This window comes from Pagrus pagrus (genome assembly GCF_965226575.1).
Source record: "Pagrus pagrus genome assembly, chromosome: 17".
Classification (NCBI taxonomy): Eukaryota; Metazoa; Chordata; class Actinopteri; order Spariformes; family Sparidae; genus Pagrus; species Pagrus pagrus.
This window is the reverse complement of record NC_140201.1, coordinates 5,280,389-5,301,789: the sequence shown is the minus strand read 5'-3', so window position 1 is coordinate 5,301,789 and position 21,401 is coordinate 5,280,389. Positions and strand designations below refer to the sequence as shown.

Here is a 21,401-nt window from a genome sequence, read left to right as displayed (position 1 = left end):
TCACAGTTCGAAATGTAAACCTGAGTTTGGAGGATTCAGCAGCCACAGTATTGCATCTATTTTCTGCAATCCAGCCTCCAGATATTCCTTTTAAGGTTGCAGCTATCAGAGGGACCCTGACTGTATATAAAAGAACACTGCACTGTTTTATACTGAGATGTTTTATCTCTCTTTTTAAAATATTGATCTGATGTCGTTGTTGAGTTTCTCGGCTGGTGGAGATGCAGATTGACTCTTAGATAATGCTTCTACTGTCTCTTTCCCGCACCTACATTGACAGAGCCTATTTTTACTTGCTGTTGTGTTGCATCATTCTTTGGTTTCATTGCATGCTATTCTGTTCCAGTGATTTGTTCAGTTTTGACAAGGAAAATATTACCACACAGGCTCCTCTTTAAAAGATTAGTATGTGTTTTGATTATGTAATCTCTTTGTCTCACACAGTTACCATCACTGTCTTAAATTTGAAAAAGTAAATTTCTGGTTTTGTTGGCCATTTTGTGGCAAATTGTAATTGAGCTGACTGTTCTTAAAGAATCTAATCAGTGTCCTGAAGAGTTGAACTGCTAATTCAAAATTTCATTTTTATTTTACCTTTAACCTTTTTTTGTATATATATATATATATATATATATATATATCAGGTTTCCCATGCCAGAAGTACTACAGTGATCAGGGAGAAAATCTTTCTGCTGGAATTGTGATGCACTTGTTGATGAAATACAAAAATGACTGGGCTTCTCCTAACCACCTTTTATGCCTTTCATCCTCTGTCCATCTCTCTACATCAGATCGAGCAGTGCTGCTCCACCCTGGAGTCCCGGCTACAGGGCGTTGGTGAGGTCCAGTCTCATGTCCGTGATGTCTTCTCACGCCTCGCCGATCTCGATGATGAACTGGACTCCCTCAGCCCAGTCGGACGCGATGCAGATTCCCTGGCATCTCAGGCCGACGCCCTGAAGGGCTACTTGTCACGTTTGACCAACCTCAGGTCGGAGCTGGAGGGTCACTCTTCAGAGTGCACCTCCATGCTGCGGCGAGAAGGCTCCTCCCCTGATCTCCTGGCTCTCAGGAGGGAGACAGAGGCTCTGAACCGCCAGGCCGGCAAGGTGAGGAGGACAGAAGATGATGATGATGGTGGTGGTTGTAATTTGGATGCAACATTGTTAAAAAAGTGACATTGTTTCATCCAGTCACAACGGTTTTATTTGTATTCCCTATTCTCCAGCTGAGCGAGCGTGGCCAGGCCAGGTTGGACCAGATCGAAGACGCTGCTGGGAGAGTTCGGGAGTTCTACAGGCAGGTTGCCGAGCTGCAAGGCCTGCTGGGAAGGGCCGAAGAGGGACTGAACGCACAGGGCCTGGTTGGCACCGAGGTGGAAATGATCAAACAGCAGCTGCAGGAGTTCAAGGTAGGAATGACTTTTTGCTGGTTATGGATGTGATGTGTGTGGATATGAGTGTGTGGAAGCCTGTATGTGAAGCGGCAGTGTAATGTGTTGCGGATGGTCGGAGAAGCTGATTTGCAGTTGTTTCTTATATTCGTAATCCCCTCTTTCTTCTTGTTCCATTTGGTTTGGTTTAGAGTTTTCTTTGGCATGTACTATAGTACATACTTGTGCGTGAGTACACAGTGTATTTGTCATTGGCTGAGGCAGTTATGATATCTGCTCGCTTGTGTGGGAAAAACATGAGAGTTCAGGGTGAAGAGGTTGCACTTGTTTGTGCTCACATACTTTTTTTTCCAGTTGAAACTAATTTGCACAGTTAAACAGAACATTTTCAGCGTAACATTAGCTTACATTCAGGGAATTTAGCATCTGTGCCGGTGAGTCCGTGTGTCATGAATACTGACATTCAATATCTGTAGAGACCTCTGAGGAGGTCTGTATCCATCCTTACCTCTTGCTCATACCTCCAGAGACCATGAGGTAAGAGTGTGTGTGTAAGTGTGTGTGAGGGACTCCTGTGGTGTGTAAGGAGTCAGAGACAGTGATTAGTTGAGTCACATATTTCTTTGAAATGCCTGACACGCTGCTGAATCACACAGCATTTCTCCTTCATAGGACAGTTATGATGCTCTCTCAGTGTTTCCCACAAACACACACACGCTCTCTCTCTCTCTCTCTTTGATCTCTCTCTCTCTCATATACACTTATACCCACTTCATGGCATTCAGGCTCGTTTTGAACTTGTCAGCCTTGTCATTGTGGTGATGGACGTTGGTCTTGATTTGATACCGTCTCGTTTGTTCCCTTCTCTTGTGGTTAACATCACTTACTGTAACAGCATGGGAATCTCTGTGCTGCCTCTCTGTTGTTGATGTTGCTTTTACCTCAGGCATTTAACAGTTATTGTAGTTCAAGATGGTGTTTATAGACGCAGTCTCCAGTAAGATGGTCCTCGTGGTGATCTGGCTTTTGAATAGTGATTGGATGTTAACTTACTTGATCTTTGAAAAGATCAAAAAAAGAAAAAAACCTAAAATAATGAGGGATTGCTTGTCATCACAAGCTTTTAAGCAATACAATTACTTAAATCATAACAAGATAAGACAAAATATTGATCATCCTGCATATTGTTGCATTAACAATTAGCAAGGGCAATGGATGAAATATTACTCCTTGCCTCTCAAACCTAAAGTCAACACCAGCCTGGTTGCTGTTCTCCTGTATTGATCATCTGTTTGAGTTACTTTTAACACAAGTTTAACAAAAGTCAACTGTGTTAAGCCCATTAGGTCTTCTTTGTCTCCAGAACCAACGTCTTATGTGTTGGTCTCTGATCATTCAGAGTTACAACCCTTGAAATCTGCCTATAAAAGGAATCTGATAATGTTCTTGCCGATACTGTCACGAGATTTGTAGATTGTGAGTAGTAAGATGTAGTTGTGTGGGTAGGTGTTTCTGTCCTCTTCAAAATAAGGGGTTTTATATAATAAGCAACACTTTTACCTCTACGACATCAGCACAGTAGGAATTTATGATTTAAAGTATGTCAAAAAAATTGTATAACGTCAGCTTGGAACCAAAAATTATCTTGGTTATTTGTCGGTACGTTGAATCATTCAGTCTATAAAATGGCAGAACATAGTGAAAATGTCGATCCCAATTTCCTGGGGCGAAATGTTACCTCATCACATTTGTTTTATCTAAACAGCAGTCAACAACATTTTCCATGTACAAGGACATGAAACAGAGAAAAGCTCCAAAATCCTTCACATTAGAGGCTGGATTCAGAAAATCTGGCATTTTCTGAAGAATTGACTTAAAAGACATTTTGACATTTTTTCCTGTAATTAATTATTCAAGTCACTTGTCATTTAATAAATCCTGAATAGAGTTAACAACAGCGAATAGACAAAAACAAGTCAGTGGCTCCAATTTCTTTTTAAAAAGGCACTGTGTACTGAGTCGTGTGGTCATAATGTGACGATGTTTATCCATTTGGATGCCTTCTAAGCGAGGAAAAGAGCCCGAAAACAGGCTTCACATAAATAGATTATAGTATATCGTTTCCTTCTTGTGATATTTTTACATTAGGACCAAATCGACTGCAGCTTGTTTCTGAATTTAAAGAGAAATTCCACTTTACCGTCTTGAATTGCATAGGAGCTGACCTCAGGAATGTGCTTTGCTGGCACCTCCATTGTATTTTATTGCGTTACTCCGCTGCTCATTTTATGGGTACAGAAAGCGCTTTCAGTCTGACTACTATCATTAAAGAGCACATTTTCTTGCCATGATGTAATATCCTGTCCACTTTAGAAAGCTATGCAAGTATATGAGTGCTCAAGAGAAGTATGCACGGATCTTCATGCACAACCAGCACTCTTAATTGTTTTTCTTTCTATCTGCATTTGCCGTGATGCTTCGTTTTTTAAAATGATTGACGATTCATGTGATACAATCGCTAATCATTTTCGTGCAGTTGAAAAATGTAGTAGGACTCCTGCTGGCTCCCTTGAGAGTTAACGGCTCCACTGTTGTTAAGATGTGTGGGAGGATCAAAGAAGATTTTTTTTTTCCTGTTTCTCTTTGTCTTTGTTCGTGCTTTTTCATTCCTCTTCTTTTTTCACTGTCGTCTTACCTTTCTTAATTTGGATATTTAATGAAACATCTTCACTGCCCTCACATCTTTCTCTCGACCCACTAACCTCTCTGTGTCTGCTTGTTTTCTTCTCTTCTTCCCCCTCACCGGTCTCTTAATGAGAGCAAGCCGAGTAAATGTGCAGCATAGGACAAACAGAGAGAGGAGATAAAGAGGTGTTGAGAGAAGGAGGGAAGGATGAGGGGAGGGAGAGAGAGATTCAGAGAGAAACAGAGAGAGCGCTGTGAATAGCTAAATAGGCTACACTTGAAAAACAGAGCCAGATCAGACAAAGAGTTTGAAGCTGTTGCATGTTTTTTATTGTCTGGTGTACAGTTACATGAATCACACCAGTGAGTAGGTTTACAGGTGTACTAACACTGCAAGTAATCTGCCTGGAGAAATACTTCAGCCATCACGATCCATGACTCAGAGACAACTGTGTACTTTTTCCTGATCAAAAAAACCACTTCATATAGAAAAAACATAAACCACAGGAACTCATTAAGAACCAGCTTTCACAGCCTGTTTTCCTTTTCAATCCCTGCATTAGATTCAAGAAAATTAGCATTTTGGCATCTTTCGAACAATATTTTAAGTATTTTAATTTGACGGACCTGAGCGAGACAGAGGAACAAAAAGAGACTATATTTTTTATTTCTTGTTGTTTATTTTTGCAGGGACAGCGCACAATTAAAAGTAATTGCACCAGAGAAAGCTAGCAGCTAATTTGCATCTGTTATCCTTGGGCAGGTTGATAAAAAGAAAAACAGAGCAGCGAACACACTACGTAAAAAATCACAAACATAAAAGTCTTTTATTGAGGACATTACACAACATAAAACAGCACAATACATAACAGTAATTTTAGCTAAATTGGTTGCAATAAAAATGTATGTATGCAACTTTACCTCAAATTCGAATTTTATGTTATTCTGTTAATAATATTGTACTCGTGTCCAAAAGGTCTTCTTGTTTGTGAACTAGCTTGTCTTAATGTGGCCTGTTCTGTTTAATTTTCATGCATCTTTTAGAAAAATCAATTTAAAAATCATATTTAAAAAAAAGAACTAAGCCTTTCAAGGCATTACTTGGCCCAGATGAAATAAGCCAAAACGTAGGTGTTAATCATGTTATTCATTAAGATTTCCCTCCATTAAAGCTGTGAACTGTGAGCCGAGGTGCAGGCAGACTGGTGGCAGACTGGGTGCAAAAGTAATAGCAGGGGCAGCAGAATGTATAATAGCTACTGTCTGCGGGGTATGTAGAGCATGGAGAAATGGTCTGTCACTTTATCTGGGGGCAGAGGGGTATTTATAGGAGGGCAACGAAGGGAGGTTAGCAGCGAGAATAGAGAAAAGGACAGAAAAATATGCGTCACAACAGGGCTAAAGAAGGCATATCGTCATGGAGAGCAGGATGGCGAGGCAGGCTTACGGATGCACAGAAAGACAGAATGACTCCATTTCATTTTTATCTTCTTATTACTGCAGTTTATATTGCTTCTATCGGGTTCTGATAGTCTGCAGGAGGGAGAGACATGAAAAAAAGACGTGAAAATCTCTTTCGTCCACTCTTTGAAGACCCCCACCCCAACCCGCTTTGTTTCCACCTTCTCTCCCTCGCTCTCTGTTTCTCTGTAACCGATCCAGCTCGGCTCATTTCAAACCTAAACATGTCTGTCTGGCTCCAAAACAGACCAGGCCACCCCTCTCCCCTCTCCTCATCCTCCTTCCCCTCCCCCACCAGACCCCATTTCCAATCCAGAGGGATGATGTCATGCCGATGCTTAGAAAGACGAGGGGGCTCGGGAGTTGGTGTGTGTGTGTGTGTGTGTGTGTGTGTGTGTGTGTGTGTGTGTGTGTGTGTGTGTGTGTGTGTGTGTGTGTGTGTGTGTGTGTGTGTGTGTGTGTGTGTGTGTGTGTGTGTGTGTGTCAGTGGGTGGAGGGCAGCCATGGGATAAGGGGTCATGGGAGTGGGAGGTGATGTAGTCAGATTATTTTTTAAACTTCCCAACTGAGCTCACAGAGGATTACTGGGTCAGTGAGGAAGAGGGAGACAGTGAAGTCTTCCCTTGTCTGCTTCTTCTTTATTAGCATTCGTTAGTTGCTATATATATTCGTTAGTTTATATATACAGTATATATAAACTTTTGGGTATAAATACTCATTACTTTTTTGGTCTCTAGCACCAAGAATTGAAAGCTGGTGTCAAATGTCAAATGTCTTTACTTCTGTGAATCTAATTCTTTGATCACAGTTATCATAACGCTATATATGTTTATAAATAGTGACACCATCTGTGTTTAGATTTGCTCCCTATAAACCTTGTTTTCACTATGCAAGTTTGTCTGCCACTAGGCACCTGTGGTATCACTGTGGGCGCTCCTTTTGCAAAGACAGTGTTAGCAATGTGGCTGCAAAAAAACACTCTGAAGATTCCCAATTTCACCTAGAAATCCCAATAATGCGACCTTCATTTTTGCGGGAAAAAATCGAGCGCACAGACCATAAAGCAGAGTGAAAGCAATTCTATGCACGGATTGTGTAATTTTTCTAACAGCTATTAATGCTGTGCATCAATATTTACTTAAGAATGAGAAGTGTCTATTGTCGGTTGAGCAAAATTTTTGTACATCTGCTTACATCTAAGAGCTTTGGCTCATGTTAGTGTTTTGTCGCAAAACTTGTAATGAGTCAACCTGACCAAACTTAGGTATACTTTTGTATCGGCACTAATTGGAAATGTTACCCATCTTTAAAAACAAATGGTCAACATGAAAACATATAGTGAATGTTAGCAGAGCAGCAGCTTCAGTCCTCTGTCAGTGTCTACACATGATGCGTTCAGGGACAGTACTGAGTGTTGGTCACTAGCATTTTGGCAGCACTTGGAAGGCAAAAATCAACCACTGTAATTATGTGTGAAAAATGGAAGGAAATGGATGTGAAGCGTAAAAGTATGCTTTGGGTTGCAGTTATGGACTATAGTAAAATATGCATAGACAGGCGTGAGAAACGGCTACATGGCTGAAACGCCTCCTGCGTAGACATGCCGTATAATCACTCCCTGTTTACTAGTAAATTGTGTCTGCATTCTGAGTGTAGAGCTTATGTACTGTATACTGCTCTCAGAAATTCCCACAATGGAACAATTGAAGTAGTGTCCATGTCTTTCTGCAAAAAGTCCCTCCGTACTCTGCGTCACATTTTGTAGATTAGAAAATTAAAGCCCTGCAACACATTAGTAAGTGTTCAAAATCTCAATTTACTGCTCACTAGAATGAACTACTGGATGTCTATTGTATGTAGTGAAGAGTGAGGTTTTATATGAGAAACGGATCAAAAGGTCCTCTCTCTGGTTTCCAGTCAGAGTATTGCTATTTAGCATGTACATGTTTATACATGGCCATCCTGTCTGCACATATGTGCTACTGTGGAATCTATGTTTGTATTTAGGGTTGCTCCGTGGGCCGACGAGAGGTGTGTGTGTGCATGCACTCTGCCTCAGAGGATGCTTCTAATTCCAGTCTTTTTCGGGGTGCAATCTGGAATCTCAGCTGTCTCCCCACCCCACCCTCACACACAAATACACGCACACACACATTAGGGTGTGGCATCAACATCCCTCTGCATGCCCTGGCTCCCTCCGTCCCTAAGCAGCTGACATAGTCTCTGGGTGGGATGAGACACACACACACATGCACACACTGGTGTTTTAGCAGAGGGGCGTTACGAGGCTCTAAAGCCGTAGCTGCAGATGGACATTCCTGGGAAGGGCTGGTTAGTCTGGGTGACAGCAGAGCAGAAGGCATGTGTGTGTCTTTGAGCACACGCGTTTGTGAAAATCCCTGTCCTAAATCATGACTGCACGCCTCCCCTGTCTTCACCCCCGCCATCTCCTTCTCCATCACACCTTTCACCTCCTCCCTCTTATTTTATCCTCCTACAGTCTCTCTTATAGTCTCTCCAGCTCATCTTCCTGCAGTCTATCCTCCTTGGAGAATCTGCAAGCCCATGACTCACTGTCCTTCCCCGCACCAACTGTGTCAGCAACTATTTAATGATGATGGGAGTAGAAGTCAAGCCAAACTGGGCCAGCAGCTCACTGGTTGTCTTTCGGCCCATGCTGTGAAGCTGGAACGTGTCCTAATTTTTCACCTATAAAGCTGCTTACGCATTTAAATTTTAGATTTGAGTAATTAGCAGTTAGTAAGTCAAATATAGACATTTTGAGTTTGGTGCCTGTCCAAAACTCGACTTTTTATTCATTCCTGACCTGGTTGAAAGATACTATAAACCAAGCCATGAAGTGCTCTAGAGAGCCCATATTTAATGTGGACGAGTGAGAGGAATTCAGTGACATTTATGTTCTCGTCTGGAAATCATAAATCATGAGAGACATCTAAAATCCCAGGATAAAACTGCGTATCCACCAGCTTTTGAATGGTCCCTGCCATGTTTTTCTTAATTCTGACACACATTCTATCCATATTTTAAGTGTTGTAGAAAAAAATGCTCTCAATTTATCAAACTGAGCATATACTGTCTATACAAGTTATGTAAGTCCTCAAAAACGCATGATGAAACTGGCAATAAAAAATCTAGTATGAAAGTATAAAAGAAGCTGATGAAAAAAACACTGTTGAAGTATTTGAATTAAAATTTTTGCCCTGCCCATTCAGTCTGGATGAGTTTCAGCAGGACACAGGGTTACGAGTTCACCTGTTAGCTGTTAGCAGCCATGTTGACTCGCCTAATTCAAGCTCAAAGGTTGTTTGCAGTCAAAAGAGTTCAGTGTGTCAGAACCAAGTAACCCTCCCGTGACTCCCCAGTTAATCCAAGTCATTCGTCATCTGGACGAAAGCGCTATTATCTGGCCCCTGGATTTTCCTGGACTTGACTTTCTGTCTTTCTGTTCTCTTTCTGCCTTCGTATTCATGTCTGTTCCCTGAGTGCATGACTCTTATTTCTGTGTGTGTGTGTTGATTTTTCTCTTGAGGGGCTGATTGGATCACGCTAACATAATTTCTCTAATCATATAACCCGATTCGTCCAGCTGAACTTTCATGTAACCTACTGGCTCTCACACACACATCTCTCACCTCTATGTAGTGGTTGTTATGACTCTGCGTTGCATGATCTAAATATGTCTGGGATGTGTGTGTGCGTATGTAACGTCTTAGCCTTTCCACTCGCAGGTCCTGTATTGTTTCAGCTGTTGTGAATTAGAAAGGCATGCCACGGCTCGGCCTTGCCTTCTCACTCTCCCTCTTTTTTCCTCTTTTTCTTCTCTCACTTAGCGAAATCCAATATACTCTCCTGAGACGAGTTGAGACAAATATTTATTTTTAAGATATTTCCAAAAGAAATTCTTTTAGAATGCAAACAAACAAATAGTATTTCATATATTCATATTTCAGAATGACTTAAAGGGAAAACCAAGATTCACTCTCCTAACACATACTTTTTATATGTAGTACTTTCGAAAAAAAGATTTGAAATTCATTTTGTATTATGTGTATGTATGTATTTTGTATTATTTCCATAAATCCACTTTGTACTAAAATGAAGAATATTCAGTGAAATAATAAATATAATGAAAAACAAGTGACTTTATAAGCTTAGGTATTTCTGATTTTCAGAAAATCAGGAGAAAAAAAAATCCTTTGCATCTTGTTTAAACTGTGAATTAATGACACCAGACCAAAACAAAAATACTAAAATGCAAACTTAAAACGAACACAGACAAGTCCTTTGAGTCATCATGCTTCAAGTCAAGTCGCAAGTCTGTAAAGGGGCACTATGCAGTTTTGGAGAAGAAACTCAAAGTCTTATTCTTTCCATAACTGAATAAACAAGCTGTTCTCAGAAGAAAATAAGGTCCACAGAACACTGTTTGAAGCTAGAGAGGTGGCAGGGTCCGCCAAATGTAGAACAGTATTAAACTGTGTTGTCCTTTTTAAGGTCAGTTTGTTCATTCAATTTATTTAGTCATGAAAATGATGAGTTTGTTTATTCAGTTTGTTTGGACATAAAACATCATTCACTGAAGATCTTTCTCTTCTAATTAAAATGTCTGCCCCAGAACTACAAAGTGCGCCTTGAGTCTTAACTCATTTATTTTCTGTCAAGCCAAGTCCACATCTCTGCTGTACATCATGACAAGTAGTGGACATCTGATAAAAGACATACAAGTAGGACAAATAATACATATGAGTCTTGTTTTTCTCAAGATTTATTTGACCTTAAAGTTTACAGTGGTGTTTTTTACTTAATACGCCATGTCATAGCTGATCCACCTGCTGATTTAAAGCGACAGTGAGTACAGAAATACAGACTTCTGCTGCTGCATTGTGCTGTAGAGGTGTAAGATCCCGGTGAGGAGGAGAACCAGGTGGGCGTGTGGATGTGTGGGAGGTGGAGGTAGCTCAAAGGAAAAAAGAAGAGGAGGTTGTGTTGTGTGTGCGAAAAAAAAAAGAAAGAGAGATGACCTCCAGCAGTGACCTCTCAGCAGGCAGCCTCACAGGTGTTGTTTGGTGTGTGTGGGAGAGAGAGAAAGAGAAGGTCAGTGAAAGAAAGAAGAGAGGATAAGCCTATTTTTACCACACTAAAATGCCCCAAATGGTGTAAACCACCGCAGAGAATTGACCTCCAAAGTGTTTATAATGTGGAAAGTCCTTCCTGCGTTAATCGCACATGGACATTAAACTCCATCTGTAACATAGACGGCCAGCTGAATGGAAACGGCCCACAAAACCAGGCTGGGGAAAGTGTGAAGTTTTTATTTGCCTGAAAGAATGCATGTGCGGTGTGTGTGTGTGTGCACATGCAGACTAACTTACTGTTAAATTGAAAAGCTCACAAGCAGTGGCCCACCTGCACACGCCCGCACACACTCTGCAAATCAGCCAGAAAATCTGCAAAGTCTGAAACTACCATTATGACCGGCAGTGGTGTGTGTAGGTGATTGACAGCTGTGTTTATTGAAGTTATTGAGCATGGTGATGGAGGTGCATACTTCCTTATTTGCTTAGAAGTGTGTGTATGTGTGCATGCATTAGAGTCTTTGTGTGTGTGTGTGTGTGTGTGTGTGTGTGTGTGTGTGTGTGTGTGTGTGTGTGTGTGTGTGTGTGTGTGTGTGTGTGTGTGTGTGTGTGTGTGTGTGTGTGTGTGTGTGTGTGTGTGTGTGTGTGTGTGTGTGTGTGTGTGTGTGTGTGTGTGTTAGGTCCAGGTCTCTTTGTGTCTGTGTCTCTGCCAGAGGAAGGTTGAGAACAATAAATGCTTTCACACACACACAGGCAGGTGAAATACTCTCCTAGTTAATATAAAACTACCCCAGAGAGTTGGAACGGAGGAGGTTGGGTGAGGAGAGTAAAAGCACAGAGAAAACGAAATGGCAGCTACATTTTTCCTGCTGCCAGGTTACCACAGAGGGGGACGGATGGAGAGAGAGTGAAAAACAAGACGTTGAGGAAGAAAATGACATTAAATGACAGTGTTTTAAAGAGATGGATTATGGATTTACACTGGCTTGGGAGGGAGGGAGAAAAAAAAAGGAGAGAGACGGAGAAAAGTATATTTTCCTGTCGACAGGTGTTCCCCCATGAGCAAATAAACGACCCAGAAAAGTCAATAATACATACTTTATGCCCGCCACCTGTGTTTGTTTTTATGTCACTTAGCTTCACTAAGTGGTTTACAGCCTCTAGACACAGACAAAGGCAGTGCAAGACATTTTAACTTAGAGAAAACCACAACAGCATTATGTGTGAATAAGAGGCCATTTAGTGGACGCTGTGATCCAGAGTGCTGCCCAGCACCAAGGTAGTAAAGTTTGGCTCTACAGTATGACCCCCCAGGGAAAATTAAACCCCTAATCCTCTCGCTCCTTCACTCCTCTCTCACCACCTCCCTCCTCCTCGTTCCGTCAGTGGTGTGACTCTTAAACCAGCCGTAACGACTTAGGAATGAATGGAAATTAAAGGAGAGGAGGGGGTAGATCCGCAGGGGAATCAAGTTAAATCTTAAACAGATCATGGGGGGTCACGCAGGCATAGACTCTGCCTGTGTCAATAGTCAATGAGTCAGAGGAGGAAGGGGTTGGGTAAAGGGCGTGATGAATGAGCAAATTAAATGAGCTTAATCAGTTTATCAGTCTCTCTTTGTCCTTTATGCTCCCTTTACTCTCTAATATATTTAGTTTCTTTTCCCCACTGCCTGTCCTTCCACCTCTCCTGGTAGCTGGCCCACATCTGTGAATGCTTGGGTTTAAATCTTGTTGTGGTCTGTGTAGAGGGGATTGTCGGTTAGCCGTGGGTCACGCGAGAGTTTGTGAGCTCTGCATGTGTGTGTGGGTGTGTGCAACAAACCAGCGACAAACCCCTTTTGTTTCTATGAAGACGTTTGCCTTGGACGCGGCAATGACAGCTGCAGCGCAACTGACAAGGGAGGGGGGTGGGTGGTGTGAGGGGGGAGGGAGGGCGGGCGGTTAAAAAGAAAGAGTGGAGTATTTAGCATATTTGACATGCAGGCCACGGTGCTGCTCTGTGCAACAGTTGAGAAAGAGGGAGCTCCTCTTGTGAAAACTGAAAATGTATCTTTGGGCAGAGAAGTGAGCAAAAAAGGAGAGGACAGAAAGCAGGCGTGCTTTGGTTCGGATCAGCCCGGCTCTGCCAGACTGCTTTAAACAAACAGACTTGCTGAAAAAGAAGAAGAAGACAGAGGAGGCGGTGGAGGAGCACCACAACTGGCTCAGAGCAGCCTGTAACTTTGTCTAACATGAGAAAAACAAAGTGGTTTAAAGTTCCCTGCCTCTCCCCTGCAGGGCTGCAGGTTGCCATGTTTGCTGGTATCCCCCTTCTGACTAACTGGTTGACTGTTCAGAGGTTTTGTGTGGCATCCTGAAGAAACAGACAGCACCCCCCTCCTCTTCTGTTTTTTATGCACAGCCCCTTTTCCTCTTGGCCCCTCGGTCTCTGACACACACACTCAGACACACACTCCCCAGCGGGATTGGGTTTCAGTGAAGGCGCAGACGGGAATGCACAAGTGGAGCCTGTGAATATCACAGACTTTTGTGTGTGTCTATATCTTTTCCATATTTATTTTCTACACCGGCAGCTCTTCTGCTACCACCAACTCTGCTTCAGCAACTGGAAACCTGTGAAAACTCTGACAAAGGAGGAAATAATGGAGTGAACAAGAACGGACTGGACTCACTTCCTTGTCTGCCTAAAGGCTGGACAATTGCTTTGGGAAAAAAGAGAGCTCATTACTGATAAGCTTTCTCTGCCGTCGGCTAACAGTCCCGCCCCCTCTCTCCCTACCTCTATCTCTCCCTCCTTTCTGCTTTCTTTCTTTTTCTTTGACTCTGTATCATTTCGCTCTGAGGACAGTGTTTTTGTACTCCAAAGGGGGGAGGCGGTTTGCCCCTGGAGAATTAAGAGTGGATTACAAAGCTGTGATGAATGCAGCCATGAATGTAGCCATCTCACATCACTAGCCCACTTCTCCCGTTCTCTCACCACACCAAATCTGGCAACAGCGTCAGGGAGAGTAATTGAGATACTGTATTATATCCTGTATGCTTGCCTGGAGGAAACCATCATCTGCGTTATGTCACATTATATTACAGCATTTGAATTCATTCCTCTTTTTTATTTTTCCTCCTTTATTTATTTGGAAACCGTTTTAATAGCAGAATGTCGCTTGCTGCTCAGCGTGAGATAATCGGCTGCATCCCAGCATTCATATGATATTTTTTGGTAACGAGCAAAATCCTCCTCTGCACAACTCTCTTTCTCTCTGGCTCCACGCCCCCTCGTACTACCCTGCCTCCCTCTATCGCTACTTTACGCCCCTACGCCTCTGTCTCTCTCTCTCTCTCTCTCACTCACCCTCTCTCCACGTCTCGTGTGTTTTTTCTCTTTTTTTTTCAAGAGAGAGGAAACCAGCATGATTGGAGCACTTCCTGTGTTTTAATACCAATGCAGGAAACAGAACAAACGGAGCTGAATTCAAACACAAACAGCAAGAGAGCAGGGAGGGAGGTAGGGTGAGAGCGAGCGCAAGAGAGAGAGCGAGGGAGAAAGAGGGACATGTGAGTGAGTGAGTGAGAGAGAGAGGAGACGAGGGGGGAGCAGCTATAGAGCGAGAGTGAGAGGAAAAGAGGGAGATTTTTTTAGCAGCTGCAAACCATTTCAGCTGTGTGGAGGCCTGAGAACACAGACTGGGAGTGAAAGAAAGAAAGAGAGCAAGGCTTGGGAGCTCCACAAAGAGAGAAAGAAAGAAAGGAAAAAGAGAAGAGGAACTGGGATTGCGTGGCACTTTGTTTCATTCTCTGTACGGAGTCAGGAGGAGGAGAGAGAAGACGGCAAAGAAAAGAGCGAAAGGGAAGGGAGCGTGTCCTGGGATTGTCTGCTGGTAAAGAAGGGGGAAGACGCTGCCTGCAAAGCAAAGCTTGGACTGGAGCTGGGAGGGCTGTCTGGGTCTTTGCCCTCTGGATACAGTCCCACGACTCACTGCTCTGCCCTGCTCGCCTGCCTGCTTGCCTGGCTGGTCCAGGATCCAGCCCCCAGCCCCCCCTTTTCTATCTACCCCCAGATGCCCTCTTTCACTCCAGCCTCAGCCCCTCCAAGATCCTGCCTGCTTTCGATCTACTGTATCACCTCTCCCCTGGAGCTGTGGATGATCTGAGGATGAGAGAGAGAGAGCAAGATAAAAGAAAAGAACTGAAGCATTGACAGGGATTTCTTCACGCAAAAGCAGGCTGCTTTTCTCTTTGTTCCGGATTCAGCTTTTTCTTCAAATCATGTGGATGATGTGGTGGATTTTCTTTCACTAATGGGGACTGTTATGGCGGTGATGAGATGTCTTAGACAAAATTAGGGTTCATCCTCCAGGCGCAAAGCCCTGATTCTTTGTGATGGAAGCAGAGGATAGAAAAAGAAAAGCTGTGGACTGCTTGAACACTCACCGGACCACAAAGTGGCAGTGACTTGGTAAAGGGATTTCTGTTTTCATATTTTTCTCGAGTTGGATTTTCTTGCCTCAAAAAGCTCTAAAGGATAGACATTTTGTTTATTTTTGTGTCTCTCATTTACTGGATTTCATATTCTCTTTAATTTTTCCTGCAAGGTACATTTTTTAACAAAGGGAGATAAAAGTGAAACAAATCCTTGGAGTATCGTACTTTCCTATTCATTGCACCCCACGCAGCCTTTCTTTTATATAACAGAGTGGGTTTTCTCACCTTAAAAGGAGACTTTTACACTTGCCTGCCTGCCTGCCTCTCACTGAGACTGCTGAAGTTGTCCAAGCACTCTCTGCCTTTTCCTGTTGTGCCACAGAGAGGAGAGGAGACTGGAGAAGAAGGAGGCAGGAGCTTAGTGAGACCAAAAAGGGGTCAAGAAATGAGTTGCTGTACATGAATATGGAGGAGAGAGCCATACTCTGTGTTTCTGACAGCAAAACAAAGGGGTGTTATCTGCGCGGTCCTCACCTAAACTTGGACTTTGTACTGCTCAGCGAGGGAGATGATGACTGTTTCTTTCCCTTCGTCCCTCTGTCCATCCTTCCACCTCTCCCTCATTCCTAACAGTCTTTTAAATAAACAGGGCTGGTGATTAATATGGTGCCGAGGGGGAGGGCTGTCTCTCTCACTCCCCCGCCGATGCCACACAGCATCTCAGAAAGACCAAGGAAATGCACCACTGTTGAAGTGACATAGTCAAGAACGCCACATGCACCAGTGGAATGAGACTGTGGATGATAACATTTGGAATATTTTTAGAATGTGAAACCTGAAGGATTTGTTCAATGCAGCCAAATGGACTGTTTGATTTTGTGGATTGTTGGACAACTGAAGGTAAAGGAATTCATTTTCCATAAAGATTCCTTTTTTGTGTCCTGTTTTTTATGTAATTTGCCACACCTGCACCTTAAATAATAGGGTTTCTGTGGCAGCCCAGCAGAAGTGAAAAGGACAGAATGGGAAAGCCACTGAGCCGTCCGGACTGCCTGAGGCAGAACCCTCGCTGCCTTGGAAAAGGTGATGAGGATGAGGCATACATAGAGGATTGCTACGTCCCCCAGCGATCTATATATGATACTATGCGCATCAATGAACAGATTGATCAAGGGACCAAACTGTGTCAACCTTCCAGGAGCACTCTAGGCTCTGGTGGGGAGGTGAGAGGAGAGGGGAGTACTCTATCCAGCAATGGCACCATTGGAGCTGAGTTAGGTGGTGTTTTTGTCTCCAGGAATACAGATAATCCTGGTGGAGTGAAGAAACTCGATGAAAGAGTGATCTTTGATGCCTTAAAGCTAACTGGTGATCTTCAGATAATGTCACCACCAGTTGGCATCATAGGTTCAGGTCTGCCTATTGCCCCGTCCTCCTCTGGCTCTGGTGGGGTTGCTGCAGTGGCCAAGAGGCGGCATCAAGGTGGTGATAAAAGAGACAATCAAAACCGCCGCTCTTGGAAAGCTTTTATGCCGCCAAGTTATCCAGAGTTTGCTGAGAGACTTGAGTTCTCATCCACTGAAGGAGCTGAAAAGCGTCTATCTGGGGCAGGGATTCCCATGTCTCCTCTACAGCCCATTCCTACTCACCTCCCTCCATCCACCCCTACCTCATCAACGCCTTCCATACCTCCATACACACCCTCCCCGCTATCATCTGCTCCCCACACTCCTCCTGTCTCCTGCTCGCCTTCTTTGACGCCCACAGTTAGCCCTGTGCCTCCTCTCCTGCAGCATCCTCTCAGCAGGCTAAAGCAGGCTCATCCTGTGCTGCAGAAGCAACACAGACAGACTCATGTGGTGCCTTCGCCTTCCAAAGAACAGTTACCTGCATATGGCCAGACACAGGCACCCCAGGTTTCTGGAAATACACCACAGCAGAGCCCCACTACATCCAGACAGGTAGAGATAAAAAGGGAGGGGCACAGACGGACTCCTAGCTCTTCTAAAGCTGGAATTAGACAGATCCCAGAGGAGCCTGTTGAGTCAGTGAAGACGTCAGATTCAGAGAGGGACTCTCCTCTTTTGGACCAGGACCAGGGGGACAATGCTCCTCTCATCCCACCAAAACCAGTATTCTGCCCTCCTACCAAGGCCCGCACCTGGCCCCGCAGTATAACGACAGGGAAAAGAACCCAGGTCGGCCTGAGACACAACTTCCCTGTCCTCCCCCCTTTGCCTCCCTTACTGGGTGAGGACAGCAACACAGATGAAGAGTCACTTTATTTACTAGACCCCCCATCTCCATTCCTGCAGGAGGAGGAAGGGTTAGTGTATGGAGGTCTGCCTCTCTCCCCCTGTATCAGTCAGGAGGGCGGTGACGAGGGGCTGCTTGGTTGGTGTGCTCAGGGCAGTGAGCTCAGAGAACGCACAGCCTCCGAGCTCAAATTTGAGGAGGACGAACGCAGGATACTTCAGGAGCTCGAAGACCAGGAGCAGGAAGAGTGCAGGAAAATGGAGGAGGAGGAGGAGGCATGGAAAAAAGAAAAGGATAAAGCAGAGGAGGAGAGAGCTCAGAGAGAGGAGAGAGAGTGGGAGGCAGTTCTTAAATTAGAGAATCGGGAGATAATTGACCAGTCTTGGGATAGGGAAACACTGGAATCAGAGGGATGGAGTTTAACAGGCTCCTCTGGACATTGGCCTGTATTGACTCCCCCTACAGGGTTTGGAGGCCCTGGGGTTCCCAGTGTCTCCCCCTGCCCCAGCTCAGGGGCCGAGTCAGATGACCTCTTCCTAGAGCTCGAGAGGCAATGTCAAGAGGATGAAGGAGAGGAGGGAGTTGAGATGAGTGTAGACCCTGAGCCTTTTGATCCTTACACACTTCCTTGTTTAGAGGAAGAGGAAGAGGACAGAGAGGAAGAAACAACGACTGCCTGGGTAGATTATGAAGGGACTCTTCCTCTAGATGAAGTTAACTCTGTAGAGCCTGATAGCATTGCACCAGGTTTAGAGAATATCACAAAAGACTCTAATTTAAATCACTCTGAGCACATAAAACAGATTACAAACTTCAACTTGGTGCGAGCACAAGACTGTGAAAAGGAGCATGGTTTCATTGATGAAGAATGTGATGTTGACTATAATGAGGAAAAGGCAGAGGTAGAAGAAGAGGAGATGAGTTACCCAACAGACTCTGCTCTTGGTCAACAACTGGAGTCGGACTCCAGTGGGGTCCACATGTCGCAACCCGACAGAACTGCTATTAGTGATATTACTCAGACAGACTGTGAACAGAGGAGGCCAGAGCAGACTGAAACAGACCCGGATAGTGGGGCATCATCAGAGCGTGATAGCGAGGACTGTGAAGAGAGAGCCTCCTCTCCATCTCGAAGCCCTCTGAACCCTTACGTCGAGGAGGTGGACGAGGACATTGAGCAGGATGAGGGAGAATTGAAAGAGGAAGAGGAGTTAGGAACAGAGTGGGATGTGTATGACCAATCTGAGCCAAGTTTGGACAGTAGCGAGGGAGTTCTCATGGATCACTCCCTCGAGCCTCTGCCCACAGTTGAAAAAGAAATCGACAATGAATGTACACAGGATGTTGACGTTGAAACTTCCTGTCAAGAAGATCCAGTCCCCTCAGAGATGAGCAAACCTGCTGTGGCAATAACTTGCGACACAGAAGGGACATGCTTTGCTTCAGAGACTTTTGTTGTCACTACAGATGTGGTCTCAGGACTGGACATGCCTGGACAAGATTTAGATCTGGAAACTACATCAGCAGTGACAGCTAGTACCCCAAAATCAGACTCTGTTCCTCTCGTACTTTCTCAACATACAGACTCAACACCCACTTCCTCTTTACCTCAGTCCCCATCTAAATCAGTTTCTTGTGGTGCTGGGTTGGATACTAAAGATGCAGAGGCCTTTGTGATATCAGATAGTTTTGTTTACCTGGCTGTGTCTGCACCTCCCCAGTACCCCAGTGATTGTCCCCCATCTCCTCTTGAGGACTCCATTCCCCCAAGTCCTGTCCCCAAACCTTGCTGTCCAGACACGGAAGATGAGGGAGCCTTACTTTCCCCTGACAGCTTTGTTTACATGGCAGCACCTGAACGGCCCCAACCTGGGCCCTCAGATGTCTCCTCAGCCTGTGAAGATACTCAGGAGATGGACTTGGACTCATACTCTGAAGGGACCCAGTCTGGGATGGATGGGGTAGAGTTTGTCCTGGGCTCTATGACAGGGGACAGTGACTGGGAGTCAGATGGCTCTGCTCTGGACTTTCCTCCGCTCATGTCCACAGACCAGGCCTGGGACCAGCTTGAGCCTGGCCTGCTACAGAGCCTATTCACACAGACAGAGACAGGCCAGGCACTGGCCATTAGGCCCCAGGAAGACGGGCCCCAGACAGGGGCCACAGCTTGTCCCACAGACATCGGCTTAGAATCTGGATGGAGCACTAATGCCGAGAATGAATCAACGACTATATTACCAAGTTCCAACACTGACACAGAGGCAGAGGTATGCTCTCATTTCAGTTTTTGATAATTAATAGAATTGATTTCCATAAAAGACTTTATTCAGAACTTTGTGTTGGTTCCGTTGTGCAGTCGCTGTAACACAATTGAGTAAATCTAGGTGAACCGTGAAATCGTGCAGTCATACAGTAACATGGGAAAAGACATAAAAGAAAGAGCTTGCATCTGGGAGGTGGTTTACTTCCCATTTTTATATTTATATATTTAGCCTTTAGCAGGAGCACTAATCCAGAGCGATTTAAACAGATATAACACTAGAATGCAGTGTGCATGAATACATCGCAGAGTAGAAAGAATTAATTGAAATAAACCACAGAGACCCTGGTTCATTTGACTGCTTAGAAAGAATTGGTGGACGAGGAGTAAAAGCTGAGCAAATATCTGTTTTTAGCGATGAATACATTCGATGTGGACATGTGGACACACAGAGGCATAGCATGGAAAAAGAATTGGGTCAGGTAGCTGAGCGTTGAGTACGACTGATGTAGACATAGCATGGAAAATGTATGTGGGGGGGGGGTGAAGTTATGTAGACGCCATAATTAGCTAGTTGTGTTTGAGTAGTAGGGCTTAAAACTATTGCAATATGATGCTCAGTGGGGGGTTTTGCTACTTATGGGAAACTACCCTCGGGGTTGCTCAGTATGTGTGTGTGCACATGGTGTGTGTTTGAGTTGGGGGTCAGAGCTAATCTACAGTGCATGCACATATTTGAGATTGATCACATGTTTATTTGTGTGAAGCTAAAAGAGCTGTCTGTGCCTGCAGCCTACTTATAATGCTGATCTCAAGAGCAGAGTTCACAGCATTCTCCGAAGGACACGCTGTTGTTGTGTTTACGCAGTCTGTATATAGAGTAGAGAATGCCGTGTTTCCATACAAAGTCATGGGAGCCGGGTGTATGTACATAAAGCGATGCAGGCCAACGTTTTCCTTCTTGTTTAAATAATTTATGAGAAAGGTCAGCGTTTGATGAGGCTGTGTGTTTGTAAATGGAGCGAGGCTTCTGGACGAGTTTCACAATTTGGGTTGATTTGGTTTCAGAGAATGTAATCACTGTCGCAGTGTACACAGTGTTACTGCTGTGTTGAGACACGGATCTGAAATTGATATTCTATAAATGCTGCAAGATTAACTCGCCGTGGAGCTGACACGGAGGACTGTCAGTGTGACTGTGTCTCAGTCTAGTCTCTCTGCATTAATCTGCATTCAGTCTTCAACTTGTTTTGTTTGCGTCGTGTCACTCCTCTCCCATCTACCTCTGTGTTTGACTGTGTGGGCTGCATGTAAAGGTGTGTATATGTAGAGAGTATCTCAGTGTGACAGCGTGTTTGACAGGCTGTCGTGCTTTCGAGGAGCTCTGCCATGACTCAATGTCTGGCTTCAGATTTGCCTGATCTGAGCCCTGTTTTTGTTGTCTACGGATCATTATGCTAGGTGGCAGGAAAGCTCCTTTTTTTGAATATGATGTGTGCAAAATCAGTGTTTGAATTTGGAAATTCGATGTACATTTCACAAACTAAGTCTTTACTATTTTTAACAGTAATCCAATTGCAAGCCTGTTGGTAGAGGTCAGGCAGAGAAAACTTGATTATTTCACATCCGTGCATATCACAAACAAGCAGTGCGTGATTTGGGTGGCCACTGATGCACCTGATCCCATGCTGACAACGCGAACTACTGGTCCTCTTTTATTACATTATAGTTTCCATCAGGCACAAGTTGCCTGCTCCGACCGGTCCATCACAACTCATTTATTCTATATTTAACTACATGTGTGTTTCTGGCTATGTGTGTGTGTGTCT

The 21,401-nt window shown here is 44.2% G+C and overlaps 1 protein-coding gene across 9 annotated transcripts in view; it reads left to right on the top strand.

The window, feature by feature from the left end:
* LOC311272731 (microtubule-actin cross-linking factor 1-like) overlaps positions 1-21,401 on the top strand; it is a 225,858-nt gene that overhangs the window by 165,226 nt on the left and 39,231 nt on the right. For all 9 annotated transcript variants that reach the window (XM_084379322.1, XM_084379319.1, XM_084379316.1 and 6 more), the window contains 2 exons: positions 792-1,109; positions 1,229-1,411. In XM_084379322.1, the coding sequence (XP_084235448.1) occupies positions 792-1,109; positions 1,229-1,411 (501 nt within the window). The remainder of the gene's footprint in view (positions 1-791; positions 1,110-1,228; positions 1,412-21,401) is intronic.